This window comes from Chrysemys picta, chromosome 10 (assembly GCF_011386835.1).
Source record: "Chrysemys picta bellii isolate R12L10 chromosome 10, ASM1138683v2, whole genome shotgun sequence".
NCBI classification, from domain to species: domain Eukaryota; kingdom Metazoa; phylum Chordata; order Testudines; family Emydidae; genus Chrysemys; species Chrysemys picta.
The window spans coordinates 23389770-23404016 of record NC_088800.1 but is presented as its reverse complement, the minus strand read 5'-3'; the positions used below and the strand labels follow the sequence as shown (position 1 = coordinate 23404016).

The 14247-nt window shown below is 40.0% G+C and overlaps 1 protein-coding gene across 12 annotated transcripts in view; it reads left to right on the top strand.

The window, feature by feature from the left end:
- Positions 1-14247, top strand: part of ATOSA (atos homolog A) — a 95526-nt gene that overhangs the window by 60667 nt on the left and 20612 nt on the right. For 10 of the 12 annotated variants that reach the window (XR_010591013.1, XR_010591012.1, XR_010591015.1 and 7 more), the window contains one exon: positions 13409-13593. The exons of 1 other annotated variant lie outside the window; for it this stretch is intronic. Coding sequence is in view for 5 of the 11 variants with exons in the window: in XM_065559451.1 (XP_065415523.1) it covers positions 13409-13593 (185 nt within the window). In the remaining 6 variants the exon portion in view is untranslated. Of the gene's footprint in view, positions 1-6358; positions 6572-13408; positions 13594-14247 lie in introns of those variants that run through there. One more of the 12 variants, XM_065559454.1, reaches the window with a different exon arrangement.

Here is a 14247-nt window from a genome sequence, read left to right as displayed (position 1 = left end):
GGGGGGGGCTCAGGGCTAGCGCAGGGGATTGGTGTGTGGGGTAGGGTGTGGACTTACCTTGGCCGGCTCCCAGTCAGTGGCGCAGCAGGGGTGCTAAGGCAGGCTTCTTGTCTGTCTTGGCACCACAGACTGTGCTGCGCCCCAGAAGCAGCCAGTGGCAGGTCTGGCTCCTAGGCGGAGGCACGCAAGCACCGCTCCCCCAATGGGAGTGCGGAGCTGGTGCTCGGGGCGGAGGCAGTGTGTGGAGCCCCGTGGCCCCCCCAGCCTAGGAGCCGGACCTGCTGCTGGCTGCAGCGCAGTGTTTGAACAGATAGGGACTAGCCTGCCTTAGCCGAGCAGCACCGCCGACAGGACTTTTAATGGTGCGGTCGGCGGTGCTGACCAGAGCCACCGCGTCCCAATACCTTACATTCCGCGACCCAGTACTGAGTTGCAACCCACCGTTTGAAAACCCCCGTAGTAAAAGATTCTCCAAAATATTGGCAATGGCATAAAGATTACCTAATTACATATATTCTTGTTCTGTATGTCGGACTTATTGATGTTGTAGAATGGGCCAGAACTCTGATTTTAAGCAAGATTCTTGAGTTACATGTTCATCCACTGCTTAGGAATGAGGAGGAATAGTCCCACTGGTGTAATCTTGTGGCTTGTGTAAGGATATCTGTTGTGATTCACTGAGGAGTATTGTTCTAGGAAAGAGTAGTAGAGAAAATTAGAGAAGCCTCAGTGAACCTTGCCATCCTTTTAATTTACCTGACTAATATCTGTATTCACAAATATTTACCATAATAGTGTTTTGGGTACCTTGTGAATACTGCACAAATGTAATCAGTGTGTAGCATAACAGAACCCTTTATAAAAAGAAATTGCATGCTGTTAATATCCTTAAAATTCTGTCTCCTGACCATTTTTAAATTAAATCATATATGTATATAAAAATAAAATAAATTATAAATTAAATTGAGTGGGAATTTAGGGGAGGGGACATTGGTACATAGAAAAAGAAACTCAAATGAGGTTTTACTGAAGTCAAAAACTCATTATCCATAGAGGGTGGCTGACAATGAAAAAGAGGACAGAAGATAAAGTACTGGGGAACTAACTACAAGTGGAATGTTAATACTTGGCTTAGACATGTTATTGAGATGTAATAAAAATGAATTTAACCAAGGCAGGAGACAATGGCTACCCCTCAGGTAAGCAGAGCCAATTTAATTTAGTTTTTTCCCAATAATACATAAATCACGTTGTCATGTAAGAGTTAATATTGTATTATATAAAACTACTCAAAATCATTCTGTAAATGTACTGTATTTAAAAATGACACCTATTAACCTAATATCCACTGTTTTGCACATATATAACAACTTAGGATAAGGAAAATATGGTAAAATAGAATCTTTAAAACCCATATTTGGTTTAAGCAGTAGAAATTTTTGATCCTATGTAATTTTAGTCCTCTTGAATACAAAAAGATTTTAATCAGTATGTCATAGCAGCTTGTAAAATAGTTATATTATGCACTGTGACACACACAATTCTATTATTCTGTAGCTGTTAAAAGACATGTTCTGTGTACTCATACTTCTATAATAGGCGCTGGTGCTTATTTTAAAATTAAGGTTTTTTTCCTAATTTTTAGGGATGTAACGCTTTTTCCTTCATCCTCATAACTAAAACTTCCAAAGCAAATAAAAAATCATGGCCTTGACAGTTTGTCAAAAGTAGAAAGATTTTTTTTTTTTTTCCTGAATCATTCATAATCCTACTCCACCAAAACTGAAAGCAGGCCTTTTAGGTGCCTGCTTGAAAAGAACTTTGGGAAGTGGAAAAATCATTTACCTGAGGAACTTCATGATACTGCACTATCTATTCTTTCATGAGTCTCTCAATTCCTGATGGGCTAATAATATGTCCTACAACGTCCTTTGGCCTGTGGTTTTCCCAAGATGGAGTAAACTACAAATACTTAAATAAAACATACTGAAGCTGAATGTAGCCTGAAGGTATGTGTACAGTGCAGTTAAACACCTGCAGCTAGCCTGTGTCAGCTGACTTGGACTTGGGCTAAGGGGCTGTTTAATTGGGGTGTAGACATTCAGGCTGGAGCCTGGGCTCTGGGATCCTCCCCTCCCTTGCAGGATCCTAGAACCCGGGCTCCAGCCCAAGCACAAATGTCTACACTGCAGTTAAACATTCCCTTAGCCTGAGCTCTGCGAGCCCAAGTTAGGTGACATGGGTCAACTGCGGGTGTTTAATTGTATTATAGACATAACCTGGGTGGCTAGTGAGAGGATTTTTTTTGTGTGAAGTCTGTTCTGAGAAGACTCCTGTCCAGAAGGATGCCACAAGATCAGTTATAGACTGAAACAAGTTAGGAATAGGTTGTAACACTAGAGAAGGTTTTGGGGGTGGGGGGATGATGGGGAGCCAGGATAAAGGGAAGTTGAAAGATGAAAGTAGCTCTCTTCTCTAAAAATGGGTATTGCAGCAAACAATGGGGTCCGTGGTCTACCTAGATAATTCCCTGTGACCTAGTTCATTCTCTGTACTCATTCCTCCTGGTGACTTCAGTACCTCTTGTCGCTAGTTCTTTTCTAACAGCTGACCGTGAAGGAGCTCTCTGTGCAACTGTTACTTCTGACTGTGCCACGAAGGCTGCCTCAGTATAGCTTAAGGGATTTGAGTGTCTTATCTCATACTTAACCTGAATACTATCTGTCTGCTAAGTGTCTTTTCTCTAATGAATTGTCTATTGGAGAAAAAAAAAACTTGCTTTTTTTGGTGACCGAGACATCTGAAGCACAAATGTCCTCTTTTCTTCTCCTTTCAAGAACTTCCTTTTAACAGTTTTTAAAAGGGTTTTATAAAGAGTGCTACTGCACTGTCATCTTGTTTCCCTCCCTCTATTTTTATCTTGCAAGTATTTTGAGAGAAAGACGCTCAGCAGCTGTAGTAAGTGCCTGGTGAAGTAACACAATGCCCGGTGCCCCTAACAGACAAATATAACAATGCTGGGAAAGCACTATGGGCTTGGTACTGGATCAGTGCCAAGATCACTTTTTTAAAGTGAGCATCAAGGAACTCTGAAGGTATCTGTTGACTAGGGGATGGTCAATACACACTTGACTTGAAGGACATTAAAGAGCAAGTCTTCAAATGTACCAAGATACGATTCCTGTGGTGGATGCCTTGCTGCATATGTGGCAAGAAAAATCCAAATGGTGTGCTTGGACATTTTTAAAGCATTTAGCTGTATCCTCTTTGTTGGAACCAATGGAAAGCATCAAGCTATCTAGTCTTATTGTGACCAGAGGGGAAAGCACCACATCACATTACCTCAGCTGCATTCTAAATGTACATGTCGCATCTTACTGACTGAGTAATTATCTCAGCAGAACCTGCTCAAGGTCACAGGTATCGTGTGTCCCAAGTATACGGCATCAGTCCCAGCATCCTAGTTACCGGTGCCTCAATGTACTTTATACCAGTTCTTGGAACACTAATGATGCCATCCACATTGGTCATCTCAATGCAGTTGGAGTTAGCATACTTGTCATCCTGATTCCCACCTGAAAAAGGGATGATATGGGTAAGAACCTCTAGTCACTTGTATATATGAGTCGCAAGTCTTCTAACACTCCAAAAGAACTTTCTGGGGAGTGTGGTCAGCAATAAACTAGATTCTCTTGGTGGGATCTGAGCTTGATTGTGTCACTGTGATGACTGAGGACTTGTTTACTTTGTAGACCCCCAAATATCCTGCATTGAAATCCTAGTTTACATTGAGTTGCACCCTTGCTGCAGGAGATTAGAGGGGAAACCTAACACCCCTTGAGTCTGGTGCATGAGATAGCTATCGGTAGTCAAGACTCACAGCTGAGCATCCCTGCACTGTGATCCCATACTCTAGAATGGAAAATCTATTAACCCTCCATTCTTGCTGCCCACATAAGGAGTTACCGGTTCAAGTGAATAGGTACCAGACCACCCTTTAGAGAGTGGCTTGTTCATGCTTGAATTTATCTTCTTCCCCAAAACTATAAAGTGATAAATGACAAAAGCCTTTTGGTGATGGCCGAGTAAGAGAACGCCTTTGACATGATGTAGCTGCCTCCAAAATAGGCGATTGTTGCAAGTGTTTAGTCTTCAACAGGAGCTACTGTAAAAGCTTATGACAAAATAAACTTGTTTTGTGGAGTAAGTGAAGGCTAATCTTATGAAAACTAAAAAGAATAAAGGCCACGTTCTGTTATCTTTGTTCCATGGTCTGTCCTCTGGCTCCATCCTCTCATGGTGAGGAGAGAGGGAAAAACAGAACTTGGCCCACCCTTCCAGGACCAGACTCAAGGACACTTGGTGCTTAAAGACTCAGGACATTTGGCATTGAGTATCAACTGAGACAGAAGGGTTTCAGCTCCAAAATTCTAAGCTTTGAAAACCTCAGCTTTTACGTGCATACAGCCAATAGGCCAGCATATACCTTGTATCTTGTAGGAGGAATGTAAAGGGTTATGTCCCTGGTTATATCATATATAGATCTGGGGGTTTTGTGTTGTCAAGCAAGGCTACAAAATTTCCTTCAGAGAAGTATCTCCAAATTGCCCATATGAAGATGTTCTCCATATCTGTGTTATCCAGAAGAGACTGCTAAAAAAATCAATAAATGTCATAAAACTCAGATGTTTGTTTTTAGGTACTTCCTCATATCTAGAAACACAGAAGGGCTGAGGTCCGTCGTGGACTTCAGCTATCTCAACTGCCACAATATTCAAAATGATGTCTTTGTGAACAACTCTACTTCTTTGAAAAGATGACAACTGATTAAGGTTATGTGCACTGAAACTTGAGTTCAGTTTGCTTGGTGGGAAAGGAAAATTCTACTGGACACAATAAGTCCTAGTCCAGTTTCTTTTGAGTAGAATGATTATCCGCCCACAGAAATGCATTTTCACACTTCTCTTTCCCTCTAACAGCAAAGGTCCTAACTAAGTTGGAAAGACAAGTTCTACAAAATTAATAGCTCTTTAATGGCAGAGGCAAATGTGGGTCCCACTCATGCTAGTATTGGTGGTATCCAGTCCCATCAGGCTGAAATCTTATGTATGATCAAACAGAACCAGAGAACCTCTCTGCATGCTGACCTAGGATCCCCTTTCCCTATCACAATGGCAACTGAAAGCGTGCATCGTTTCAGTGAGGTCTATTGAATTGAGTGTGTGTGTTTAAAGGCAAAGGAAACAGCTGAAAGAGAAAAAGATAAAGAAACTTCAAGAGGGCATGGATATGAGTTTCTAGAGCCCTTATAGGTTTTCTTTCCTTAAAGGTCTTTCTCCAGTGAAGTCCTATCTTACCAGAAGATAACTACCAAAGTCAGTGGAAAACATTTGTAGACCGTCACGAGAAGGCCCATAGGAATTCATGTTACTTACCCCACATGAAAACTACTTGCTTATCATTTTTCTCTGTCAGTCTAGGTAAAAGGAATCCTTAAGATTTATCTGGCTACTATTTTTGGCACTGTATAAGTACATTAAAGTTCCTCTATAGCCTCTAGTATAATAATCAGATGGGAATTTGAAGAAACCCCATTAAAATACCTTTTTCTTGTGGGGTAGTAATGCCATCCTTACTAAGCCACTTTACCACCCAGAAATGTGTTTCTAAAATGAAAACTAGACTCCTAGTGTCTTCAATTTGCAGAGTTAGTAAGATTCAGGTCTTAGTTACTAATTTACCTTGTGCTTTTTCATAAGAATAAGGTAGTGTTGTACACTTGATCCTAAATTCCTTCCAAAGATGGTGGTTTAATCTGACTTAAGTAGCCACCCTGCAAGTGTTCTTTCCACATGCCTGTCCAGAAAGGCTGTTCTCTGTAAGCTTAAAATGAAAAGGTCCCAGAGCTGTTATTTGAAAGGGAGCAAAGCCTTTAATATCTGTTGCTCTCTCCCCCTTGTTTTCTTTTGCCCCTGTATTACTAGTTATTGTATCCAAGAGAACCGTGTCTAAATAGCTGTCTGATGGCATTGTTTGTTGTTCCTTATGAGGTCTGCAACTTCAAGGTTATGTTAAGGAACATTTATTTGGAGGAATGTCTGCTTTTGTAGCTGAGTTCAGATTAGCTCCCAGGAAGAGATTTGAAGGACAGCCATGTGGACTGACTAATTTTTATTAGAAGTGATTTGAGTTCAGTATTCTGTTGTGATTCTAGCTTGTCTTATCAATGTTCCCAAATTGAAAGAGGAAATTCTTTTCACATCTGTTATTTTTAGGGATATTTTTATGCTCTTTTATACCTTTTGCTCTTGTTTTGGTTATCTAATTACACCACTCACTGGTTTCTCCTTCTGAGGAGCCTGAAACTAAAGGTATCCCCAGGCTGCGGGTGCAGAATACATCAAATGCATGATGGTCTATGGAGATTTCAGGAGCCTCCAAGACTAAGGTTCTGCTGTGAACTCAAGCCTTATGGGGCAGAAGAGGAAGAAGGAATTTCCTGGAATTCTTGTTATCAGATGATGTGCAGTTACAGCAGATCCTTGTCTACCTTCCCCACAAACTTGAGGAGGTATAATATTTTATTCTACTTCTGTTTCACACTCTGATATTGGAATTAGTCATTGGAAATGCCGTGGTCACCAGAGCTTCTTACAGAGCAGGCACAAATCATATTGTCTGTTAACCAAAGATTTTACTCTCAGTGGTCATGTTAATGGAGTATGGACCTAGAGTGTGGGACTGCTGTGAATATACTTCAAGAGAAATAAAATTACAAGTAAAGTAATTTTTTTACACTAATCCAGGTTTCCACACTTTGACAATTTACACTCTTGACAACAAACAATTTGCACCTTGAAATCTTGGAATACTGTTCTAATCGTGACCCAGTTCAAATCAATCATGATTTTGTAACCAGGTAGAGAGAGTCAGTTCAACTGATTACACACAAAGTGAACAGTATCTTTTATATACAACAGCTTTCTGCTATCACAACTGTGTGTATGCCTGCACCTACTATGTTTCTTAACTATAGTGATATCCAGGGCCGGCTCCAGGCACCAGCCCACCAAGCTTGTGCTTGGGGCAGGACCTGGAGGGGGACGGCGCAGCGTGGTGCTCCGGCTCCGGCCGCCAGGGAGAGCAGGGCCGCCACTGGGTTCGCCGCCCTCCCCGCGGCGCTCTGGCCGCCAGGGAAAGCGGGGCCGCGACTGGGCTCGCTGCCCTCCCCGCGACGCTTCGGTCGCCGGGGAGAGCGGGGCCCCAGCCGGGCTCTCTGCCCTCCTCCCGGGGCTCCAGCCGTGCTCCGGGGGGCGGCGGGAGGCTTTTTTGCCTGGGGCGGCAAAAAAGCCAGAGCCGGCCCTGGTGATATCAGTGCTGTTTGAGGAAAACATGGATGGCTATTCAATGGTGTTTCTGTAGGGGATGGAGTATCCAAAGGATATGGATCAGTACTACAGCATAATGGGGAAGTGCTCTCTGAGAATATCCTACCACACATTTAGCATGAGGAGAAAGGAGGACTGACAGTGGTTACACAAACAGGTATAAACATAGTGTGTTCTGTCTACACTTTTTTAAAAAAGAATATGCCAAACTGGATACAGAAAGATAACTATGTGCCAAGATAACCTGGCACAAGCCGAAATTAGCTGACCTAGTTACTGTCAGAATCTTAGCCCATGGAATGTGCAGATACAAACACAACTTAAAGCCATTTATGCTAATCAGTTGCAAACTCTGTAAGATGTAGGTGGACAAGGCCCAAGAGTTTGATCCTTAGAGGTACTGGTCAATACGAGAATTCTTTGGTGCTCGACAGCTTCTTTGTGCTATCTACACCAGCTAAGAGGGGCAACAAAATCACTGTAAGGCCCTGCAGGAAAATCCCAGGCACAGGGGGCCCCCCTTGCTGGTGCTGAGATGGCTTTGGGTCCTTCCTGCAAAAGCTACCAGTGTAGGGGGCTTCTTGGGATGGGCAGCAGATGTCCAAAGGATAGGAGTATGTGTGGCTAGAATGATACTGTGCTTGAGCTATTTCCTGAATGTGCAAGATCTGTGGGGCAAGTAGCATCTGGGTGCAAGTTAAGGTAGGCTTAGGCTGTGCCAAACTATGCTGGGAAGTGAACCAGCCTCAGATTACCTGAGGATTGGGGAAGCAATTTATTTCCTTCTTAGTCCTTGCAACCAGGCTTTGTTTCTTTCAGGACTGATTCACACAAAAGACATTCTAATAGTTTTTCTAGCTAAATACTAATGTGTTGTGTTTATAAGTTTGTCTTTCCACCCTTGTCCTCAACTACATCAGCTTGCATCAGCGGGTTGGTCTGTGGGTAGGAACAATTACCATATTCTTCAGTGTCTATAGTCTTGTCTCTTTTTTTTTTTTTTTTTTTTTTTTTTTTAATAAAGCCATTACAAGTTCTTATGTACTAAGGAAATCAAATAGCACTAAAAAAATCAATGTGCCAAACCCATTCTAATATAAAATTAAGATATTTATCACAAACTGCTGTTTATTTTTTTTTAAAGAATGTCTGTAAAACATAAAATCAAATATGTCTGCAGTCTGTCATGTTACATTAAGAATACAATATAACAATGTGCCCTTTCTTTTTATGCTTTTTTCATTAGAAGGGTAGTATTTAATGCAGCTATTTTAGTGTTTGCACTTGTATTAAAAGAATATAATGGTTGTCTTTTGACTTTATGCAGTTTTAATACTGAAGTGGCACAATGTTGTTGTAATTACAGGTAATGCAAATACTATGCATCCGGCCATTTATGTTTCCCTACTACTCCTCACCTCCTACTTAACTGTGATGGGGGTGAAATCTTAAGTAGGTGGAGTAGAAAGAGAGGCAAAATCTGTCAACTTTTTTTAATAGTCTGTATTGGCAAAGTCTTGAGAGTTCTAGATTTATTTTAAGACCTCAAATAGTGTTAAAAAGGATTTGAACATAAAGGGTTCCTTAGCCAGATCTTTATAAAACTTTGCATACAGTAATTATATGGTACTTCATATGCCTGTGTATGCATAGGAGATGTTTATTTCCCCTTCCACTTCTCCACTAGTATTAAAGTTCAGTTTATTTGCCTTTTAAAATAAAACATACTATAGGTAGATGTTAGGAATAGTTGAATGCTTATGCTCTTCATTGCCAATAATGTTTTTAAATATCTTAGACTTAATACTTATTCTGTTAAAATCAATACATATTTTAAAGAAACCTCTGATAATATCACTTAGGGATTCTGGATTTTGATTTCCAAGTACTTATTTCAGACCCAGTTTCTTTGTTTACTCACTGTTTTGGTCTCACACTTGGATGTGTTCACACTAAATGTGGTTCATTTTATCAGTTTATATTATAGCATGAAGCCACACTAATATTAAAGATTGTAAAATACTTTCTGAGCACTCAGTTTTTATAGCTTTTAATGCCCGAACAGGGACCATTATGATCCTGAGGTGTGATGTTCTGTGTAACGCAGACCCTGTAATTCACTCAGTAATTAGTGCAGCAAGCCTGATAGTTTATAGGTGAACTACACTAGAGCATGTGTGTTTAGAAAGACATCCGATCTTAAAAGTTCAAGTGAGAGAGTCTACCATCTCCTCCAGTAAGCTGTTATAGTGATTAATAAGGCACACAGTCTTAACAGTGAGAGTAATTTCCAGTCTGAATGTTTCTAGCCTCAGCTTTCAGCCATTGGATCTTGTTATTTTTTCTGCTATAATAAATTGCTCATGGTATCAGATATGTTCTTCCTGTGTAGGTACTTGTAGATCATTATCAGGGCACCTCTTAACCATCTCTTCAAGAGTTGATGTACTGTAGATCCTTAGGTCTCTCATTTAAAGGTAGTTTTTCCAGACTTTGAATCATTCTTGTAGTGTTTTTCTAAATCCTCTCCAAGTTGTCAACCTCTTTTTTTGAAGTATGGATGCCAAAACTGGAAACAGTATTCCAACAGTGACTTCTCCAGTGCCATATACATTGGTGATATTGCCTCACCCCTCTTTGTGCATGCAAGGTTTGTGATTGCCCTTTTAGACACAGCATCATACTGGGGAATCACTTTTTATTTACCTATCATGACATCTGGGACAGGGTCTCTGTTTTCAAGTTCATAATCCCCCATCCTGTATGTATGACCTTGCATTTGATTGAATCAAAGGCATGTTGTTGAATGTGTCCAGTTTACTAAACAATCCAGGTCACTTGGTATAAGTAACCTGTTCTCGTTATTTACTACTCCACTAATCTTTTTCGTTTGCAGGTTTTATCAGCGATTTTTAATACCTGTAACTTCTGACAGATAAAAGACCACTTGCTGATATTGCATGCATACCATGCTCTGTTCCTTTCATTCATAGGCAAAAAATGCATGTGCAAAAAGTGTAGTGGTATAATAGTCTGGACAAAAGCACACTTACAAGGAGCTAGTTATTTATATTTACCCAGTCTACACATGCTGTTTGTAGTAATTGCACATGTAAGCATGGGTTTTTGTCTGGAACTCTTAGGCCTCTATGTTTGAAGATTTTTCCTTGGTTGTTGAACTTTCACGATCATGCTATTTGCCAAATGCTTATGGTGCTAAGATTAATTATGAGAATAATTATCACATGACCAGTACGCCTTCTCAGAACAGAATTTGACCAATACAAACAATAGAATAGTGGCACTCTGGGCGCATACTGTACAAAGCAAGTATGAATAGAATATTCATTTCATCATTATGGGTAACTGTTTTTGTGGACTTCATAAAATGTAGAAAATTTCAATTAGAATTGTAAAGTGCACTGTAGTGTTCCTGTTTTTTTCCCATGCAATAAAAAATACCTCTTTGTTATGATTCCTATTTCTCTCCTGCATCTGAAGTGAACTTACTTTTACTTTCTAGTGGGGAGAGGATTTTGTCCTCTTCTGTAACTAAACCATTTTAATACCTAAAGATATATTGAATTTTTCTTACAATAGGAATATTTGGACCTAGTTAGTCTGAAGCTATATGTAAATAATGCATGAAACGTTCCACAATAGGAGTTATGTGATAGAAGCACAAAACAAGGGAATGTATTACATTATGCATTATTACATTTATGAAGAGCACTGCCAGCTGCTGCTTTACTGCGGATTGTTGAATTTTAATTCTTGGTACTAGTTTAGACTGGACCTTGTAGAGCAGGAGTTGGCAACGTTTGGCACGCGGCTCGCCAGGGTAAGCACCCTGGCGGGCCGGGCCAGTTTATTTACCTGCTGACGTGGCAGGTTCGGCCGATCGTGGCCCCCACTGGCCGTGGTTAGCCGTCCCGGGCCAATGGGGGCGGCAAGAAGTGGCGCGGGCGAGGGATGTGCTGGCCACGGCTTCCCACCAGGGTGCTTACCCTGGCGAGCCGCGTGCCAAACGTTGCCGACCCCTGTTGTAGAGGAACAATATTCCGCATGTTCCTCAGGAACTTTTCTTTGTGTGATTGTGTAAAAGCTGTGATGTTAACTATTTAAAAACTAAACTCTTAACTGACTCCTCTTCTGGGCAGCAGGAATTCATAATAAAAATTTCTAAAAGAACATTGTGTTTCATTTTCTAAGTAGTGATATTTAACTCTTTTCCTATTCAAAGTGTTTTGGAGGTTATTTTACTATGTATTCTGGCCTCTTTCTGGCCTTTATCCCATGCCATAAATGACACCAAGCCAGAATGCCACTGAAACTTCCTGCATCAGAACCCAGTCAATGTATTATTCTAGTGATGGTATGATTCAACAGTGGTTCACCTCTCAGAACTCTTTCTTCTTCTCGTAGAGACAATAATTTCAGAGCACCCCTGGCAATCTGGCAAATTGAGTGATAACTACAGTTGTTTGTTACTGACACTTTATGCATTTGAACTACAATACTTCATACTCAGTTTACATTTGTAGTAACAAAGTTGGGGAAGAGGAAAAATGTAATATATAAAAATCTTAAGGTGGTACAATGATTTGGGTATGATAGGGAGGACAATCAATTTAATTAACATTACTTTTTTATATAACTTTTTATATATTTTATATATAATGAAATCAGACATTGAAACAATAAAAAGCTATGGGGTAGGGATCTCAAATGTATAAACATTTGGAAATGTTATTTTATACATAATTATTTTCTGGGAAATCTATCACAAAAGGCTACGTTATTTACCCTGCACAAATCCTCATAAGTAATTGTTTGTGTTTCCATTTTCACCATTCGTTTTTATTTCCAGCCACTGAAAGCTCTTGCTAATTCTCTAAAATTGCTACTTGGATTTAGTTCCTCTTCTGCACCCACAACAGAGCCTGCCAAGATTGGGTCAGCACCCATGATTTAGATGCTAGACAATAAAGAATAGATTGTTTCAGTTTTGTATGTTTGTGACAATCCCCGTATTTTCTGTATTCTTCTCCCCACCTGATGGGACACAGCTTTGGCTTTCCAGCAGAAGTTTCTTTTTAATCATGTCCTCCGTGGAGCCTTCGTAAGCCAAGAACAGAAAACAGAAACTTTATTTATACTCTTGCAGAGCTCTTGTTTCTGAAATAAAATTTATCAGCTGCCTTTTTAGTTTTGGGCACACCACCCAGAAATGTTCTTATATACTTCATGTAATCAAAGACCGAAAATGACACTGGGTCTAGGCATTGGTAGTCAGTCTTGGACTACTGCTTGATTGAAGCAATGAAGGTTGCTTAGAGTAAGCAGTCCAGGCATTGTCTGCTCTGTTTGATACAGTACAATTTTTACTTGCTGTTGTAAGATACTAACTTCTACATGCTAGTTCTGCATACGCATTTGCAACTGTCTCATCTTCTTCTGGAACAAGGGACCAGTATCAGTTGCAAGGTCTCCTATCTTGCAAAATGCTAGAGCTGTAAATGCTTTAATAGAACAGTAAAGACACATTTGAAACCAGTGTTTTTCTTGGAAAGCGAATGTTTTGATCTTTGTGATACACGGGTACACAAGAAGTAAGATGTTTAGATTCTCAGGATTTCTCTCACCTTTACTAGAGATACTTTAGTCCCATAAAATCTAAATAGCATAGATTTTGGCACTGAGCATAGAGTAATTTTAAGGTTTAAGATTGTCCGTATACTCTTTGACAAATTTTAAACATTTCTACATTTGTGATGGATGGATGTATTGGTGAGGGTAATGGACTAAATGAGCAGCAGGTAGAAATCTACGGTAGCAGATTAGAGGAAACAAAATATTTACCATGTAACGTCATACTGAATATTGTAGCTGAAACTGGGTGGTTCTTTCATTTAAACAAGCTAGAGGCGTAACACTTCATTGTGACGGTTTTTTTTTTTTACAAATCTGTCTTTAACTCGTACTAATGAAGATTTTTTTTTTCTCTTGTGAAATGACAGATACTTTAGATGAATACTTTGAATATGAAGCTGAGGAATTCCTGGTCTCCTTGGCTTTATTGATTACTGAAGGTCGAACACCAGAATTTTCTGTAAAGGGTAGAACTGAGGGTTTCCATTGCCCTCCAGCACAGTCAAGTCAGCCACTAACATCTAAGCATGAGTGCACCGACAAATTGGCCCAGGTATGACAATATCAGTACAAGATAAATACCATGGGGTATTTATGGGGAATCCATGGAATCTTCAACTTATGCGAATTGTCATGGCTCCATTGTCAGTTGAGCTATGGCAATTTAAATCCGCTGACGATCTGCCCTGTAGCTTTCTAGTTAAGCACTAGTGACAGTCACTCACTCTCTATATAAATTGTTTTTTTCCCTTAAACAAATATGTAATTGAAAATAGTACTGACAGCGTAATTCTGTCCTTAACAAACATCTTAATATATAGTCTATATAAGGCATTTTGCTGAAGAACATAACATGTACTTGTGTTCTTCTTCTTCTTCTTCTTCTTCTTCTATATAGTAGAATGGTATCAAGTTTTTTATTGTCTAGGTGCATAGAACCATAATTTGCATTAATGGGATTTTTGAGGAAAATTTAGACTTTTCCCTAATTTTTGTTGCATTTCTAGATAATCTTGGACATTTATTTTTCTGTTTTGATCATTGGTGGTTGGATGGGGGAGTTGGTGCAGAAAGGTTGGGGCTCTTCAGTCCCTAAATAAGACATGTTGATCCAGAACTCAGTAAACCTGCACCCCTGGCCATGCAGGAGAATTGCTCCGGCCCAAAGATTCTAACAACTCCAACAGGATATTGGACCCCAGAAGGG